At 46.5% G+C, this 19,288-nt stretch overlaps 1 protein-coding gene across 2 annotated transcripts; it reads right to left on the bottom strand.

The window, feature by feature from the left end:
- Positions 1-2,292: 2,292 nt before the first annotated feature.
- phf8 (PHD finger protein 8) lies at positions 2,293-18,403 on the bottom strand. Of its 2 annotated transcripts, XM_064298925.1 has the most exons (23): positions 18,085-18,403; positions 16,614-16,731; positions 16,117-16,473; positions 15,828-15,913; positions 15,573-15,696; positions 15,055-15,215; positions 14,822-14,963; positions 14,300-14,486; positions 13,803-13,965; positions 13,475-13,562; positions 12,881-12,987; positions 12,495-12,586; positions 12,053-12,142; positions 11,618-11,908; positions 11,345-11,436; positions 10,918-11,108; positions 9,097-9,182; positions 8,591-8,709; positions 7,690-8,006; positions 7,460-7,555; positions 7,261-7,370; positions 6,257-6,614; positions 2,293-6,013 (listed from the first exon to the last, which is right to left on the bottom strand). In XM_064298925.1, the coding sequence occupies exons 3-23, from the start codon at positions 16,212-16,214 to the stop codon at positions 5,925-5,927; spliced, it is 3,087 nt and encodes a 1,028-aa protein (XP_064154995.1). In that variant the 5' UTR covers positions 16,215-16,473; positions 16,614-16,731; positions 18,085-18,403; the 3' UTR covers positions 2,293-5,924. The 2 variants fall into 2 exon arrangements, with proteins under 2 accessions (XP_064154995.1, XP_064154994.1); XM_064298924.1 differs by lacking the exon at positions 16,614-16,731.
- Between the last annotated feature and the right edge of the window lie 885 nt (positions 18,404-19,288).

The raw sequence follows: 19,288 nt of genomic DNA on the forward strand, positions 1-19,288 counted from the left end.
AGAAATTGGTCTAAAATGTTGAGAACAAATGGTACGTTTCTTTAAAAGTGGTTTCACTAGAGCAGTCTTAAGAGCCAATGGGAACTTTGGAGTAATTTGCAATACTTAAGACATCGTCAGATAGAGGTGGGGATGGCGATGATTCAGTAACAACTTTGTGCAGCATGGCATGATAAATAATTTCAAAACCATCTAAAATGACTGCATGGAGGCATAGGGGAGGAATAGTTAAATTACATCAAACTAATGGGTAAGGATTTTTATACCAGAACAAACAATTTCAACTTTGCCTTTGAAAAAAGAAGCCAATGCTTAGCATTTTTATATGGATAAAAAATCATTTGTGAGGGCACGGGGAGTACTGAGAAGGTGGTCAATAGTGGAAAAGGTGCATTAGTCAGACAGCTTGCCCGTTCTGCTGCAGCTGTCCTGGGTGTTTTTGTGAATACATACAGGACTGTATTGTCATCGTGCACATATATAACACTCTGCTATTACATTAATACATAAACTGAGCAGTAAAGGCCCAAACACTGATCGTTGTGGGTTTCCCATTGTGCTAACACAGCATTCTGATCTGACATTATTAATGGTCACCTTTTGGTTTTGGTTTCTTAGGCATGACTTACACAATGATGTAACATGAACAATTTAGAATATAAAATGGCATGACTAACTTTATCAAATGCTTTCTTGAGATCTAAGAAGACTGCACCTGCTACATTACCTCTATCGAGGTAGACTGTAATAATGCTCTAGTAGGTAACAATTAGATAATTCAGTCTGAAGCCAAATTGATCAGTGTGATGTAGAGAATTTACTTCCAGGTATGTCATAAGTTATTGTGCCACTCCGTTTTCCTAAACCTTGGAGAATATTGGGGTAATGGATACAGGTCCATAATTTGAGGCAAGATTTGTCTCACCTGATTTGTGAATGGGAGTGATAAGGGCTTTTCCCTGTCATGATGGACAGAGTAATGAGATGGGTTAAGTTTTTGCTAGTGTAGACAGGTGTTTCTTCAGGAAATCAGTTTAACTTAAAAACATCTTTAGCATGAGAAGACAGGTTGGAGAATATTTTGCAAACAGTATCCTTATTAGTAAACAATGTGGAAAGAGCTATCAGAGCTTGAGGTTGTGTCATTTGATTTATAGGTTTTCAATATTTGGCAAGATCAACTGATTCAAAAATCATAAAATTAATCTGTGATTTGTGTGCCGCTATCAGTTATTGCGTCCTCAATCGTAAGTTCCATTATACATTTGTGTTTCTAAGACCTAGGATTTATTGAAGCCTAAATTTGTTTCCAGCAATTTGTTTCCAAACATCTCCTTTACACTATGTTTAGAAATTCATTAATAAAATGTGTTAATACATTTAAACAAAATGGATGCTTTCTTAAAACATGCATGTGTATTATTATTCTATCACTACGGGGAGGTATGCTAACTATGCCAATGGGGCTGGACATAGCGGATGAATGTGAAAAATAAATTCTATTTCTTCAAAATGACCAAAGGACCAAGATTGTATCCACAGTGAGCCACATCTGACCCCCAGGCCACCAATTAAATAGTCCTGCTGTACACATTCCTCAGGAGGCCAGAGGTGAGTGCTTCCAATGGTTGTCTTCTTTTTTTTTTCTTTTTTTTTTACTGTGCAAACAGATTGCAGTTCCTTGAGCAAGGTCAGGCATCACATATCAGCACAGGTCTTCCCACTGTCTGTCTGAGGAACCTGGGCCCGATGTACTGTATGGATGCATCATTTATTCACCTAGACAAGAAGGAAGCCACGGACAAGCCCAAGACATACGCCTGCTGTCAAGCCAACTGAAAGGTCATCTGCTTATGCTTACTCCACATTGTTCTATTAATATCTCTGTGGAAACATTTGTGAAAATCAATTTCTTCCACACGCATTTTACTTCGCTTTTCGGGTTACGAGTCATCAATCTACGACGCACATATTCACACAGTGCTTTACCCACATTTGCAGAACTGGTTCTGGTGAGCAGGAGGGTGGTGAAGGTAAACACACTGTAGTATCAAACAAATGTTCACTGCAATACTTTGGCTAACATTTTTGTACAGTGTTTGCTATGGCTACATGGGAACGGGATCAACTGTGATCAGGGTGGCTGATACTCCTCAAAAGAGCGCTGTTGGCCAAAATGGGATTTACTGACTGAGCTGAGACATTCTTGGTTCAGCACGAGGAGTCATGTTTTTCTATCAATGTCTGGGAAATGCAAGGCAATAACAAGACAACCCACACTCAAACCAAAACTGGGTTTCTAAAAAATACAATTTTATTGAGTTCATTTGAAAATCCACTTAAGTTCTGTTTTTTATATGTTTGTTTTTTATGAAAGTAAGCCAGGAAATTGAGAGGTTGTTGGAGTTTGCATACCACATGTAAAACTGCACACTTGACTTTAACCTGGTTTGGGGCTTATTGTTTTGACAGTAATGAATATATTTGACTACCATTTCTTTAGTGAAATTTTTACCTAATTTTGCTTGAGATACAAAATAAACCCTGAGAGGAACTGCAAATGTACAGTAAAGTCCATTTTTGAAAACAAAACTTTGAGGACGTCACACTAAACTGGACAGATAAGACAAGGAGGTATTACAAAAGGAGGGAAAGGACAATATTCACAGAGAGAGAGTATGAAAGACTGTGTGTGAAGAAGCTGCACGTGAACACTCCACAAACATGCCTCACAACAAAGAAATATGCATTATTTATGAAAGCTGACAAAACTGTTCACATTTCAATATTAACTTTCAAGAAAGTGATTTTAAATCTGTCTGTTGAGAAGAGTCTCAATTTTAACAACAAAAAAAAAAGTTATGGGGGGGTGGGGTGGGGGCTACCACCTCACGGATTAGCCATGATTCAGGACTAAATCGCACTCATGCAAATCACCCACCTGCGACTTGTCTGAAGGTGAGATTTCGTCCCACAACAAGACTAATCAGCTTTGGTGAAATGCTACTGTGGGAATGCTAGGCATTTGCACTCTAGGGTCACAACCAAAAATATATTAATTAAACCTACTTGCTTCCAAATATGTACAATAATTAAGAATGGACTGAAAGTTGTCATTGAACAGGGCAAGCTGTGCCTAAAGAGGCTTTGCACTCTCAATACCCCTTAAGATGCAGTGGGATTCAATGCACAGTGAAGTACAAACTGACACATGACAATGAAACAATTAATCCCTAATTTAAAAAAGCAAAAGCTATATTTCAGTTGAACTCTTCCCCTCTCATCCCCAAAGGAAACATTAAAAAAAAGTTAACAAAATTTGTTTACAACAAAGAGGGAATTATTCATATTAACAATCAAAATAATATTACACACAAAACATAACTGTAAAAGAACATAATAGATATTTCATTGGTAAATATTAACTTCATTATTACAATAATAATAATAATAATAATAATAAACCATAAAAACATCAAACCAACTAAAGGCTTAATTATAATAAAAGCTTAACTGCTTATAAAGTGAACCAAAACATCTGAACTGAATAACTTTCTTTATCTATGTTTTTTCATGTGAACTCGATATTTCCCCAAAACATTTTTATAAAGAATATTTCTAAGAAAGACTATTATTTTTCTCAAACTATAAAAACAAAATGACACCAATTATGTACAGACCAAAGCCACCCCCCACCCCTTCCCCAATCCCACCTGGACTTCTCTTCTTTTCTGAAAACTACAGACTGGACACCAAACATAACCCTACCTTCAGCCTAACGCTATGTTAAACCTTGCTGCGTTGCTTACCGAGCATAAAATGCATTGCAGTCCTCCCCCTGCTGTTCACATCTATATTACACCAAGTCCCACAGTTCAGTTACAATAATGGTAGCCAATAGGAACCTAAATTCAATGTCAAGCCACCCAATAGTCTGCTCAGGGTTACTTATAAAGACACATTTATCTAAAAACACCATTAAAATCAGTTAAAACATAATTCAACAAGCAAATATGGATCTTGAGTCAAAATAAGCTTTTTAAAAATCATTTGCAAAGAACTCCAGGTCTATAAGGGGTGGGGACTTCTGCTTCCAGACATATTACTTTAGTTACCATTACCATATTCAACAGGATCCAATTTATATCTGAATATGCATGTATATTCTGAGCAGGAGACAGCCTTAATATAGATATGAGAGTATTACTCATTTAAAGACTTAAACCTTTAGGAACCAAACCCCCCCCCCCCCCCGGGACAGACATGCTGACTTTGGAGAAAACAGGGTTTAAATGGCTGTGGGGGGGGGGGGGGGGGGGTCAGTGAAAGGGAGAAAATGGCTAGAGAAAGACGGACGGAAGGACAAAAACAACAGAAATAAAGGAATAAAAAGAGCTGGAGCGGGTTAGATGATGGACAGTGAATGTCCTTGTGTACATACTGTATAAAACACAATGATTTACATACAAACAAAAATGTATACAAAACATAAGCAAAATAAACCCTCAGTGCTAAATCATGTCCTATAAACACCCCTCGTCTGAAATTTAACACAAATCTGAAAAACTCTACAATTTGCACTGGCCTGAGTCAACAGGGAAAAGGTCTCCTCCTCCCTCACAAACATTCCCTTTCCTAATTCATACATTCAAACTCAAAAGATGCATCGCTTTCTCTCCATCTCTCACAAACACACACACACACACACAACCGCACGCGCACACATACAGTCCTGATGCATTACTCACATTTGCACACACAACATAATCATCGCCAAGACATCTACTGCAGTCAAAATATTACACATCCTCTTTTAATGATACCAAAACATAAAAAAGAAGGGGAGAGGGGGGGCAAAAGACAGAAAGAGAGGGCGGAGGGGGGAGGGGGCGCAGTGCTGAAATTAGCCCTGGAACACACACCTCTATGCAGCCACACCCTCCTCAGGAGCTGCTGTTCCCCACAAACACCAGACAGCGAAAGAGCCAACTGGCTGTACAAATCTATTCTCTGCTAACCTGCTCACACCATGGTGCCGCCAATCTGAACCCTTCCAGAACTCTCCCTGCTGAAGTCGTTCCCAGACCTCTCTCTGGGTGCCCCCAGCTGCATCCAGACGTGTATTTGATGTGTTCCACCTCAAGTGCACCTCATACAACAAATCAAACCCTTCATTAGCCGCATCACGTGTGCTTGAGGTGGAACAAATCAAATGCATGGATCCAGCTGGAGGGATCCCAGAGAGAGGGGAGCCCTGCACTAATACTCTCAGCACAAACACTACGGTTCCTCCTCCATAAAATGCTGCTGTTCACACAATATGACAGTTTGAGGACACTAGCAAGGTCACAGTTCACTAACAAATTATATACATATTTCATAACAGTATATGAATGTAATTTTTTTTTTTTTTTTTTAAAAACCTCATTTTGCTATATCACCATATTTCCATTATTTGTTTCTGTGAGGAGGGTGCGTGTTAGAGTGCTTGGCCATCTCCGCTACATAAACAGCGGGCGATGGGAGCCAATGGCAACCACAGAGAGTAACCCCCCCCCCCCCCGATTCTGCCCATTCTGACAGAGGTACATGGATGCAGTGGGCTCTGTGTGTTGGACAGGGAGAGGTGGGGCAATAGAGTGAGAGTGAGGGAGATGTACTGTGAGGGAGAACGCCAGGGAGTGAGAGCAAGGGATGGAATGAGATCTTCGGCGGAATAAAAAGCGACCAAATTAAAGTACAGGATCTCCCGACCCTCCCTAACGCGTTCTTCCATGTACCGCCGTTCACCCGCCCTCCTGTTTCAGCGATTCCCTATAAACCCCGCCCTCTATATAAACCCCACCCCCGGCCCCTCCCACTCCCCCCTTATTAATATAAACTCTCCTCTCCTTCACTCCGGTGTAAACGCCCAGCGGCCGCCCTCACAGCAGCAGCTTGCCGTTGCGGTGGATCTTGAGGATTTTCCCCAGTCTCTGTTTGGCTGTGGCCAGGCCTTTCTTCAAGCGCTTCCCTGGGAGGGAGGGAGGGAGGGTGAGAGAAGGAGAGAATAAGAGGGGGATCAGTCTGGGAGAGTATGCATGTTAGTGTGTGTCTGCGTCGTTACGTTTACAAGCACACTAACAATTTGACCTTAACCTGATTAAGACACTACTCTGAGTATGAAAGTTGTCATGTAAACGCCTTTATCTGATTATCAAAATTGTCAAAATCAAAAATCATGTGCATATATGCGTGTGCACATGCTCATGTTTACCTTGTCCCATTCCGGCGCTGGCGCCCCCCGCTGGAGAGTGGGCAGAGGGGGAGAGGCTGCTGCTGTTTTGGGGGGAGAGCGAGGGGCGTCTGGAGGACAGAAACACCCCGGGCGCCATGGCGCCGGACCCCCGAGGGCCCCCCTGCCCGAACGGCCCGGGGCCCGCTGTGTACTCGTGGTCCAGCAGGCTGGCCGAGAAAGACTCCACCCTCCTGTCCTCCACCCCGCAGTCGGAGGGGGGGTCGGGGGGCAGGGGGGGCGAGCTTGGGGACGGCGCACGGGGGAGCTGGACCTGGGCAGGGTTTGGCGCTGGGGTGCGCTTTTTGGTGTATTTCCTCTTGGTGGTTTTCTGCTGTTCCTAGAAAAAAAAACCTTGAACATTAATATTCAACACTGCTTACATGCATACCATAACACTTTAACAGCCCAGACACTTAACTGCTTACAATAATATCAAACCGTTTGTGGTACTGTACTGGTCACATCGGTAAGCCAGCTGGAACTTCCGTTACCAAGGCAATTTATTGTTTACTGGAGTTCATGATCATTTTTGTTTTAATTGCCTAATAAATAAGGCAAGCTCTTGTTAGAGACTCGGCAACTAATGGAAGTTTTACAGTATATCTGCTGTACTGTTTCAGTGTGGATAGTACACTTAATTCCCTGGTTCAGTGTGGATAGCACACTTCATTCCCTGGTTCAGTGTGGATAGTACACTTCATTCCCTGGTTCAGTGTGGATAGTACACTTCATTCCCTGGTTCAGTGTGGATAGTACACTTCATTCCCTGGTTCAGTGTGGATAGTACACTTCACTCCCTGGTTCAGTGTGGATAGTACACTTCACTCCCTGGTTCAGAGTAGATAGCACACTTCACTCCCTGGTTCAGTGTGGATAGTACACTTCACTCCCGGGTTCAGTGAGGATAGTACACTTCATTCCCTGGTTCAGTGTGGATAGCACACTTCATTCCCTGGTTCAGTGTGGACAGCACACAAACTCACCTGCTGTGCCAGTTTGGCTGCGGCAGCAGCAAGCCCTGTCTCCACGGACGCTACCCTGGCCCCTTCCCGCAGGGGGCGCTCCTGCTTGGGTAGGGTGGGGGTCACGCGGGCTGCAGGGGAAGACCAGGGGTTGTGAGGTATGCAGCAGAGCTTAAAGAAAAAGGACTTGATCTGAAGCGCACTCGAAGACTCAAGATACCTTTGGGGTTCCACGGTATGTCGTCCGTGTTCCTCTTTCTCTTCATCTTGGACTTCATGGCGTGGTCTTCCTCATCCGACTCCAGAGAGGGATAGACTGAAAGGCGATTAGAAAAAGGTTCTTTCAAAGGTGCAGCACAAGAATGGCAGTATTGGGAAACAAACATGTAGACGTGCGCAGGTACACGCACGTGCAGGAACACACACATGCGCACGGACACACACACTCACTGTAATCTGAATCTTTGAAGCAGGTTCCCAGCGTTTCCTGCTCATCCACACTCTCCTCCCCGTCGTCACTGAGGTGACGGGCGGGTCGCTTGACTGGACGTTTTCCAGGCCGCTGGGCGGCGCCTTTCTTTTCGGGAGCGCCTCCTCTTTTTTGGGCCCCGCTGGCCCACCACGAGGACCCGCCCCCTTTTCCTTTTCCTGTGCTCCCGGACACGGAGAGGGAGGAGGAAGAGGAAGAGGAGGAGGAGGGGGGGTTGGCCATGGACAGCATGCCCTGTATGGCATCGCGTGTACTGGGAGATGCTGGGGCGTCCTCACTATAGGAGAGAGAGAGGAGAGAATTTAACTTTTTACAGTGTTAGCCCCAACCAGTCTACACACCCTTCCCTGACTATAAAAGACTGCAGAGTGCAGACTTACTAAAGAACAGGGCATACTGGGTTATACTGAGCCTGGTTCCAGCTCTACAGTGGGAAAGGGGTATAATGAGCTTGTTTGGTTCTAGCTCTACGGTGGAAAAGGGGTATAATGAGCCAGCCTGGTTCAGCTCTACAGTGAAAAGGGGGTATAATGAGCCAGTCTGGTTCAGATCTACAGTGAAAAGGGGGTATAATGAGCCAGCCTGGTTCAGATCTACAGTGAAAAGGGGGTATAATGAGCCAGTCTGGTTCAGATCTACAGTGAAAAGGGGGTATAATGAGCCAGCCTGGTTCAGATCTACAGTGGGAAAGGGGTATAATGAGCCAGCCTGGTTCCAGCTCTACAGGGGAAAGGGGTATAATGAGCCAGCCTGGTTCCAGCTCTACAGTAGAAAATGGGTATAATGAGCACAGCCTGGTTCCAGCTCTGTAAATACTGACCCAGGTACAGAGGGGTTGGCAGAAAGATGGCTTGAGCGTACCTAAGAGCAGAATCCAGACCAGCCACCTGCTTGCTGGCCTTCAGCAGGTCCAGAATCCCCCCAGCGCCACCCTTCACCCCCTGCACAGTCAGAGAGTCCTCATCTGTGCTGTAGTCCTCCTACAGGGGAGCACAGGAAGCAGGTGTTACACACGGACTGCTGTGTGGAACACAGCCCAATCTCACACACAGCCCAATCTCCTTCTCTCAGCTGTGGGCAGTAGAGGGAGCCGCACCCGTGCCATGCTGCCAACAGTGAGAGTGTATGAGAGCTGTGAACCCACCGCCTACTAGGTACCGAAGGACGCGCAACGGGTAAAGCAAGTTTAAGTGCTGTGTAAATCTGGAGTGGGTGAAAGATACTGCAGTGTAGATGAAGAGTAAAGCGGGTACAAATGAAAAGTAAAATGGGAGTAAATGCAGTGTCAAGCAGGTACATATACAATGTACAGTAGGTGTATACTGAGCGTGAAGGGGATGCAAATGAAGTGTAAGGGTCCAGCTCACCTCGATATCAAAGTCCACCTCTCCAGGCTCCCGCACACGGTGAGGGTCTGAGCACGGCTTAGCACGGGGCAGTTTCCTCGGCAGACCTGCAGAGGGAGCAACACGCGTGTTCAACAGCACACGCACCTGCAGGGAGCAACACGCGTGTTCAACAGCACAGGCACCTGCAGGGAGCAACACGCGTGTTCAACAGCACACGCACCTGCAGAGAGCAACACGCGTGTTCAACAGCACACGCACCTGCAGGGAGCAACACGCGTGTTCAACAGCACACGCACCTGCAGGGAGCAACACGCGTGTTCAACAGCACACGCACCTGCAGAGCAACACGCGTGTTCAACAGCACACGCACCTGCAGGGAGCAACACGCGTGTTCAACAGCACACGCACCTGCAGAGCAACACGCGTGTTCAACAGCACACGCACCTGCAGGGAGCAACACGCGTGTTCAACAGCACACGCACCTGCAGAGAGCAACACGCGTGTTCAACAGCACACGCACCTGCAGAGAGCAACACGCGTGTTCAACAGCACACGCACCTGCAGAGAGCAACACGCGTGTTCAACAGCACACGCACCTGCAGAGCAACACGCGTGTTCAACAGCACACGCACCTGCAGAGAGCAACACGCGTGTTCAACAGCACACGCACCTGCAGGGAGCAACACGCGTGTTCAACAGCACACGCACCTGCAGGAGCAACACGCGTGTTCAACAGCACACGCACCTGCAGACAACACGCGTGTTCAACAGCACACGCACCTGCAGAGGCAACACGCGTGTTCAACAGCACACGCACCTGCAGAGCAACACGCGTGTTCAACAGCACACGCACCTGCAGAGCAACACGCGTGTTCAACAGCACACGCACCTGCAGGGAGCAACACGCGTGTTCAACAGCACACGCACCTGCAGAGCAACACGCGTGTTCAACAGCACACGCACCTGCAAAGAGCAACACGCGTGTTCAACAGCACACGCACCAGCAGAGAGAGCAACACGCGTGTTCAACAGCACACGCACCAGCAGGGAGCAACACGCGTGTTCAACAGCACACGCACCTGCAGGGAGCAACACGCGTGTTCAACAGCACACGCACCTGCAGAGAGCAACACGCGTGTTCAACAGCACACGCACCTGCAGAGCAACACGCGTGTTCAACAGCACAATTAGCAAGCTGTAGCTTTGTAACTAAATTACTGCAGCAAGTTAATCGCCATCTTAGTACACCTACAGTGCTGCAGCACATTTTTGCCCTCTTCCTGATTTCCTCAATTATTCCATATTTGTCACACTGAATAGTTCTTTAGACAAAATGAAATATTAGACTAAGGGAAACTTACTAAACACAAAATACATTTTAAAATGTTTTCATTTATTTAGTGAAGAAAAGTTATCAGCCAAATTTAATTGACAATTAGATTCAGCTGATTGAACACACCCAAGGCTTGACTGCAACCAATCTTGTTTAACCTAAACCTCAATCATATTCAGCCTAACCATCCGAGTGAAATAGTCACCACAGCGTTTCTAAAAACGTTTTTGAAACAAAGTTAAAGTTTTGGAGAGGCCTAGTCAAAGTCCTGACTTGAGCCTAATAGAGATGCTGTGGCAGGACCTGAAATTAGCAGTTAATGCTCCAAAACCTACCTATTTTGTCTAAAGATCTGAAACCATTCAGTGTGACAAATATGAAATAATAGAGGAAATCAGGAAGGGGGCATACACTTTTTCACAGCACTGTATGTTAATGAAATTTGACCTCTGAATTTGGACTGGGAATGGGAGATGTGTGCTTAAGCACGAGGGGGCGGGGCCTACCGGAAAGCCTCTTCTTGGTCTGTGCTTTGGCTCTGCGCTTGGTGGGCGGGGATTCGTCGATCTGCAGCTCGTCCTCGGACTCAAAGTCAGAAAAGGCTTCTCCTTCCATATCATCCATCTGGCCCATCAAAGGCTGGAACTGGGCCACGCCCCCTGCCCTTCCACCACTGGCTGAGCGGCTGCCTTTCTTCCTGTCAGGGGCGGTTTGTAGGTGTAAAAGCAAGTTCCTGTCACTCCTCCTCCATCTTTAATCCAAGTGTTTACAACGCCCTCCTGTACTACGTCACCATTTTGTGCCCACCTTCTGCATTACCACATCATTTTGCCCCTCCTATCCAGTAGTATCTCAATGTTTTGCCCCTCCCCCTCCATCATAACATCATTTGGCCCCACCTCCTTCAGTGTTTTGCCCCTCTCCAAACCTTACCCCAGCGTTTTGCCATTAGTCAGCACCAGCCTCAGCTTGCTCTTGTTCAGTTCCCCCTCCAGGTTGTCAAGGCAGGCTGCTGGCGCCCCCAGCTGGACACACAGTGAAACAGATTTTGTTCATGACAAATGCTTCCAGTTTAATAGCTAACCTCATCTAAACCTCCAACAACAGCAGAATACCAGTTGTATGGCTTTTCTACCAAAAACAATAATTTTCCTGATTTTCTACACACAAGTGTCGTCCGTATGACGGCAGATTCAGCGTTGTCACCTTGCTCCTGCCTTTGTTCCCTGGCTGGTGTTTCTTCAGCGTGTGTTTGGTGTGAATCTCCAGCAGGTCCAGGTCTCCCGCCCCTCCCTTGAGCATTTTGCCCTTCTTCTTCACGTTGGGGGCCACTGCGCCCTCCTCTCTGGGCTTAGGGCCTCTCTTCCTGCCTGGGGGGCGACCTGGCGTGTGGGGGGCGGTAAGCGTAGCACTGGACACGGAGGAGGAGGAGGAGGAGATGGCGCGGGAACCCCCAAATGGAGCGCCCGTCTTCCCCAGGTTCTGCTGGAAGATGTCCTGCAAACGGAGAGAGAGCGAGAGGGGAAACCACCAAAGGTCAACACACTGAGACATATGAAACATGGCCCGACATAAAGGCCACATTTCTCTACTGCTCTCTGCCACTCCATCCAGTCTCCCTCCACCCCGGCTCTCTCTCACCTCCACCAGGCGAATCTCCTTGGCCAGATCCTTAATCAGCTGCTGGGTTTTAATTGTCTCAGGAATTTCCTCCTCGTGTTCAGCCAGGGCCTGCAACAGAGACCAGTGAGCCTGCTGAACACACTCACACACTCAAACAAGCACACTCAAACATGTTCAGATGCACACTCACACAAGCACACTCAAACAAGCACACTCAAACATGTTCAGATGCACACTCACACAAGCACACTCAAACAAGCTCAGGCACACACTCACACATGCACACTCCAACACGCTCAGGCCGCACTCACACAGGCAAACTCGCACAAGTACACTCAAACATGCTCAGACACATCCTCACAAAAGCTCCCCACATAAACACAATCCACACTCATACACAGACACAAGCATGCACACTCACATGCGCAGTTTCTTGCACATGCACCCTCACAGACTTCACCTCTTTGCGTGTCCAGCCGCGGAAGGCATTGTTCAGAGCCTTGGCTCCATGGACCAGGTAGGTGGCAGGATGCCTGCGGTTCTCCCTCAGCCCTGTAGGGGGAGCCCACACCAATTGGGTTACTGCACTCAGTATGGGAGGATTCCACTCAAACAATTATGCATTTTACTCAATGCCATCAAATAATACCACTTTTAATTTTCTCTTTTAGGGCCGACAATAAGAGAAAATTAAAACGGGCACAGATGAACAAAATTAGCTTTAACAGCTACACTTCATACCTGTATTAATATCTGAAGCATGAATAACTGAAATGCTTATCTCCATTTAAAACCTACAGATTCACTGTACAACATAAATGCCAATCTGTGAATTGGGGGTCTCACCTCTGAAAGTGTCCAGCAGGTGTTTCCCCACGTACCAGCACACAGTCTCAAAGTTGGGGAACTTGAACAGGTCGGCGGTGCTCAAGCGCTTCTCTATGTCGTACGCCCTGGGGAGAGAGACAGAGCGTCCACAGGCCCCTCACAATAAAGACCACAGCCCAGGGCGAGATGCAGATGCGCCCAGACAGTGTGTGCCTCTGCACTTCTGTGAGTGCATCCTTACGCTGTGCACCTGGTGTGGCGTGCACGCGTGCATATGTGTGGCAAGTAAGCATAAGATAACATAAGATTCAACTTTATTGAACCCGAAGTGGCAATTTGCAATCTGCATTTGACCCATCCTAATTACTTAGGAGCAGTGGGCAGGCACATTGCAGCTCTGAGGCCCGTGCCTAAGCATACCTAACCTGACATGCATGCCTTTCATTGTGGGAAACTGGAATACATCAAAGGAAACCCACGCTAACATGGGGAGAAGAACTCCATGCAGAGACGAGAACCCAAAACCTCATTTATGTGAGGCAAGAGAGCTAACCACTGCGCCACCATGCCACCACAGGAGTGCGCGCGTGTGTGAGAGTGCACTCTTCTCACCGGAGCTGCATGTCGATGTTGAGGCTGTGCAGGAAGTTTCCGCCAAATGCCAAGCAGTCAACTGGGGTCAGAACAGCATGTATCCACCCTGAGAGAGAGGAGAGACGGGTAAACCGCAGGCATACAAATGCACGTACACGCACGGACATTACATGCACTCAGTCAGGTTAACAGTGTAGCTTAAAAACACAGTAAAAAAATAAATAAAATTATCACCGTATTGCACAGCAGGTGTTCTAATCAATTTTAAACCACATTCGCTAAAACTGGCTTCCCACTGGCTGAACTTGCAACCTCCAGGACATGTGCATCGAAGGACAAACCTCACCTGTGGGAATGAAGAGGGTGTTCCCCTGCTTAACGGCGCACTTGTAGCACATGTCCACCTGGTCGCCAAAGAAGAGCTCGTTCTGATTGGACGAGGAGCTCCAGTGCTCAAACAGGGCCAGGTTAGCCGCGCTGGGCCTGATGAGGTAGAAGATCTTCTCTCCCTGCGGGGCAAAAACATAGCTTAACAGGAGAAGCTCTGTGTGTGGTGCCCCCTATATGTCAAGTGAACAAGTTCACACCTTTCCATAAACATTCAGACCACAGTAGCTACCCATGTACCATAGAAACCTGCCTAGATCTGTCCAAAGGTACCACAGAAACCAGCCAAGACGCATTGCACTCTGATAATTTGCCCAATGTGGCTTTGCCACTCTCTCTCTCTCTCTCTCTCACTCACTCGCTTGCTTTCAGTTCAGTTAATTCTGTGAACCACACCCTCTATTACACTCTTCATCTTGCCTCATGCCCCCATCCATCGTTCCATCCCCTCCTCACCCGCAGTACATGATACCACACGGAGGTGCCCCCGAAGTCGATGTGGAAGTCAGTGTAGCTGTCCTTCACCCCCATGAGGCAGTACTTCTGCACGTTGGGCCTCTCGAACACCGACTCCTCCGGCCACAGATTCTCCACCCAGGACAGCTTCCGCACAATCTTTGGCGTCTCCACCAGGTTAGACAGCCTGGGGGCGGAAGGGAAAACAAGCACAATTTCTTAGCCTCTACAACAAATCAGCCTATAGCTCTAGTCTTGGGGCCAATCAAAACACAGTGAAATATAGCTCATCACTTCACTGATCTGAACGGTCTAGGGTTTCTACCATTTGGCTTTGACCCGCCTATTGATCAGGGGAGGGATGGAGGGAGGGAAGGAAGAAAGACACTTTCGAGGTTTCAGAAACATGCCTGATGCCCCTGTTAAACCACCATTTCCAATCTGGCGAGCTTTGAGCGACGCACAGTAGCTCCGCCCATTTCTGGGTGGAAGAAGCCTGGCCGTGCTGTGCTGCGAGGCTACCTGGTCTCGGAGAACTCCAGGCTGATGACGTTGAGGACGCGGTCTCTGTTGGGGCTGTTGTAGTACTGGGCGAAGTCTCCCAGGCGCATCTTCATGTCGGCCTGACGGCACACGTCGATCACGTCGATCTCCTTGTCCGAGCCTGAAGACGGGGCAAACGGGGAGGGTTCGGTTAGCGGGGAAACTGGCAGCACTCAGAGAGGCGAGCGGGCGGAGCGAGAGGCGGGGCTGACCGATGTAGTGCTCCACGTCGGACACGGAGAAGGACGGGGGCGGCAGGCTCATTCCCAGGCCGTCCTTGCGCTGCACCAGCACGGGCACGCTGAAGGAGCGCTCCTCCAGGAACTCCACCGTCAGCTGGGCCCCCGTCGGCTTCAGCAGCACCTCGTCCGCACTGCCACAGGGGAAGTCATTAGCCACGCTACTGGGAGGCATGTCAGTGGGAGCTGGGGAGGGCGTGTCAGGTACCTGGGAGGCGTGTCAGTGGTACCTGGGAGGCGTGTCAGTGGACCTGGGAGGCGTGTCATGTACCTGGGGAGGGTGTGTCAGTGGTACCTGGGGAGGGCGTGTCAGTGGGACCTGGGGAGGGCATGTCAGTGGTACCTGGGGAGGGCGTGTCAGTGGGACCTGGGGAGGGCGTGTCAGTGGGACCTGGGGAGGGCGTGTCAGTGGGACCTGGGGAGGGCGTGTCAGTGGGACCTGGGGAGGGCGTGTCAGTGGGACCTGGGGAGGGCGTGTCAGTCAGCCTTACCTGGGGAAGGTACGGCTGCGAAGCTCTCTTACAAACTGAGAGCTGCCAGTCTTCACCGGGCGACCCGCCTCTCGCCCTACATTTCCACTGTCTGCCTGTTTGTGACTCCCTCGCCGCTTTCGCACTGAGACAGAGGGAACATCGTGAAAACAAGCAGTAACCAGAGAGAGAGAGAGTGAGGGGGTTCATCTACACCTAGGGAAGAAGCCTCTCAGATTCAGCCAACGGAAGAGCGGTCCTGAGCCTGGTACTTACTGACAGAAGGGCCATGTGTCACCTGGCAGTTGGGGCAGTGATACAGGTCAATATCTGCGGCCTTCTCCTCCTCCACTCCGACACAGCTACACAACAAAAGGCCAAAGTTTAAGTGATGCTTTAAAACACATTTTCACGCATCACAATAAACACATAATTGCCTTTATCAGGCCAAGATTTGGGCTGCTGGGCCCATCAACAAAACCTGGACCCCACAGTCTAAGCAGGGTGATCCACCCAACTACTCAATGTTTATTTCTAAGGCAAGATCACACAAGTACTGCATTACCTTCCATGGAACCAGTCTTGACAGATGTCACACTCGATCATGAAGCGTGTGACGTCATAGGGGAGCTTACAGAGGCAGTAGACGGGAACCGATGCCATTCTGGAAACAGGAGGACTGTTGAAGCCAAAGAGCACAGGTGTTCTGCTCTTGCGCTGGACTGCTGGATTAGATTGGACCGTGTAGCAAATTAAAGCTGCCCTCCGTCCTCTGCAAAATTGGACTGGTCAAGCTCAATAATAAGGGGGCCCTTGGCTCCCAGGGTTAACCTGTGTGAATCAGGTGTGGTGAAGCTGGGTTTCAGTGACGAACACTGTCACACAGGCGACACCAAATTCACCATGGCTCAGCAGTATGCACCTATTCCAACAGAAGAGACAAATAATTAGAAATAAAAATATACCAAGTCAGGGGGAAACAATGTGTACAAAATGAATCACACGTGAGTAAAACCTTAGGTGGACAGAAGTATGAAAATTTGAATGATGCAGTACACCAACATTTTTTTTTCAAACCAGGTTTACAAAATGGGTCCAGCATCGTGTCAATAAAGGTCACAAATGCTACGAACATCATGTCCTTTGCTTCAAGTAGACCGCATCAGAAACTAAGGGTGATCTAGAATGTCAGAAATGCATTAATCAGTATTAGCAGAATGTTAAATAATGGATACCATTAATAGCTCGGTCTAAAGATTCAGGAAAATGTAAAAAGCAGTCTTAAATAAAATAAAATTATTTGAATTAGGTGCATATTTTGCACACAAAAAATTAAACATAAAAAAATAATAATAATAAATTAAGAAAAGTAGCCTTTTTGTACAATAACTAAATTAGGCAACGTTAACCACTTCATATTATTTTGGGTCATTTTATTCTTTTAGCTAGCTATAAACTCTTATTCATAACGCCCCCTACATCTCTCTGACATGCAAACAGGCATACAGGTGGCCAGGTAACGGAAAATTGCTGTAGCACCAGAATGTAGTAATTCTCCCACACAGTGAGCCAGAATTCAATCATTTAGAGTGACTTTGTAATGTCTGTTAACGCCAATTAGATTTGGGCAGGTGACCGCATTTTTGTTGAGTGTTTTCCTTTTGTACTTATTGGTCCAGTCAAAACATCCGTCGCGCTAGATACCATAATAGGGAACTAGCTAACGTTAGCTGGCTAATTTTTTAACCTCGAAAGTGAATGGGGGACTTCACAGCCGTTACTTGGTCAACAATCCCGAGGAGATAGTAAAACAAAAAACTAAATGTTATGGTCCTCGTTTCAACCGCTGTCAAAAAACTGCACATACTCAGTCCTACTTGCACGCTTGTTAATGTGTACAAAAAGCTAAACGTCACAAGCTAGATAGCTAGCTATATCCACCTTCTCAGCTAGCCAGCGAGATGGCTAATAATCTCAATTTCTATGTTATGTTAATCACCACAGTGAATAACACCTGACTGTATAAATACAATTAAATTTACAAACTCACATGAGAAACCACCCCCTGTCAATCGACCGACACTTCTTTGAAAACTTGATCGCTATCTAACATTATAGCAAACAAGTGTCTCGTTTAGCAATACTACTAGCTAGCTACCAATAGCAATTACTCTTCTTGTGCCGCGATGGCTGTGCAGTTGTTTGATTTAACAAGCCTTTCTATGTGTTGTACTATACATTTTATTTATTTGTATGCAATTTAACAAACGACTACAATAAAGACAATATTTCAATTAGCCCACTAGTGCTAGATAGAGGGGATTGGCGGAGTAACGTTACAACAGCTACTTAGTCTGGCTAGCTACGATAGTTAGCTATATAGCTAGCGATTGCACGGACTGTCTAACAAAACAAACTTTTGTTATCGAATTATTTAATTAAACAGAATTTGTTCCAACCATTACTACTCAAAGGCAGCAACTATCTGTTTTCAAAGCAGAAGGCGCAATCTATCATACGCAGGCCAACTTACCGCTTCCAAATTATCATCAGCTCCCGAAAGCCACGGACGGGAAGGCGGTGTGCCTCCTTCGCCAAGTGCCGAGGTTTGGCTTAGGCCTACGTAAAGGAAGCAAATTATTCTCCAAAAGTTGACAGTATCACGTTTCCAACCACGTATTTTGTTCTAAGGAGTCCGAGGCCTCCCGAGACTATGGGTCTCAGGTGCAAAGAGCAAAAAAACCCGCAAGACCAACACCAAAAATCATAACAGTTATGAACAACATCGAGCCTAGTGCTGCTGCAACGCCATTTCAGCCAGTCCGGATAGCGACTGTCAAGCAGCTCGAAAAACAATAAAGTTGGGTTGAATGCAATTTCGGGCCTAAGGCGTGCTGTTGTGCTCTAAGCGAAATTTTAGTCTTATTCCCAGGGAAATTAAAGGTTTCATGCTATGCTTGTGTGTAATATGCAAATATTCGTATTTATTCTATACATATATTCTTCTCATTATAAGGGCTTATGTGTATATTATTAGCTCGCTGGCTGTAAGATTGCGAACCTTGCAGAAAAACGAGAGCCACATTAGCTCGCAGGGAAGATGCCGTACAGTGGGTATGCTACAACATGCTGAAAATGAGCAGCTAGCTTGCTCGCAAACGCCATAGTTTAGTTTAGCTGAAGCAGTCCAAGGGGTCTGTTGTGGCCCTGGCTAAGTTTCTGTGCAACCAGCTGGCGAAGGCTTTCTCAATAGCTAGCTATGAACAATGTGTCGTGTTTTCTTATATATAAATATAGAGATTGAGGTAACGTATGCACTGCCTTCTAAACTTATAAATCTATTACCACGACCCACTTCGCAATAAAACACATTTTCCGTGGCCAATCCATTTTTAAAAATCAACAAATTTTAAGTTCAAACATGGAATTTATTTACATGACATATTTTACACAATGCCATTATCGATTCCCATGAATACACACTGCGTATAATTTACTTGACGGTAGGCTACAGTGGAAAAATCATCTATGTACCTACACACATTTTTTTCACATGCTTCCCACGACCCAACTTTGGGAAGCAATTTTCTCTTCAACCAAATATTATGCCTTTATTTGGTTAGTTTAGTTTGACAACGATTATATTACTCCGTTATTATACTATAACATCGTAGAACATTAATTACAGAGTCCAATAAAAATGTTCTTCTCAGTTTAAAAAAAATATTGCCTGAAGT

Source organism: Anguilla rostrata, chromosome 11, assembly GCF_018555375.3.
Source record: "Anguilla rostrata isolate EN2019 chromosome 11, ASM1855537v3, whole genome shotgun sequence".
Lineage (NCBI taxonomy): Eukaryota > Metazoa > Chordata > Actinopteri > Anguilliformes > Anguillidae > Anguilla > Anguilla rostrata.

Excerpts from the sequence above, each read along its gene's own strand:
- phf8 (XM_064298924.1), bottom strand. The coding sequence starts at position 16,214 with ATGGCATCGGTTCCCGTCTACTGCCTCTGTAAGCTCCCCTATGACGTC. Across the intron at positions 8,007-8,590 it reads GGTCTGGATTCTGCTCTTAG|TGAGGACGCCCCAGCATCTC; the intron begins GTACGCTCAAGC and ends TCTCTCCTATAG. Across the intron at positions 6,615-7,260 it reads CAGCCAAACTGGCACAGCAG|GAACAGCAGAAAACCACCAA; the intron begins GTGAGTTTGTGT and ends TTTTTTTTCTAG.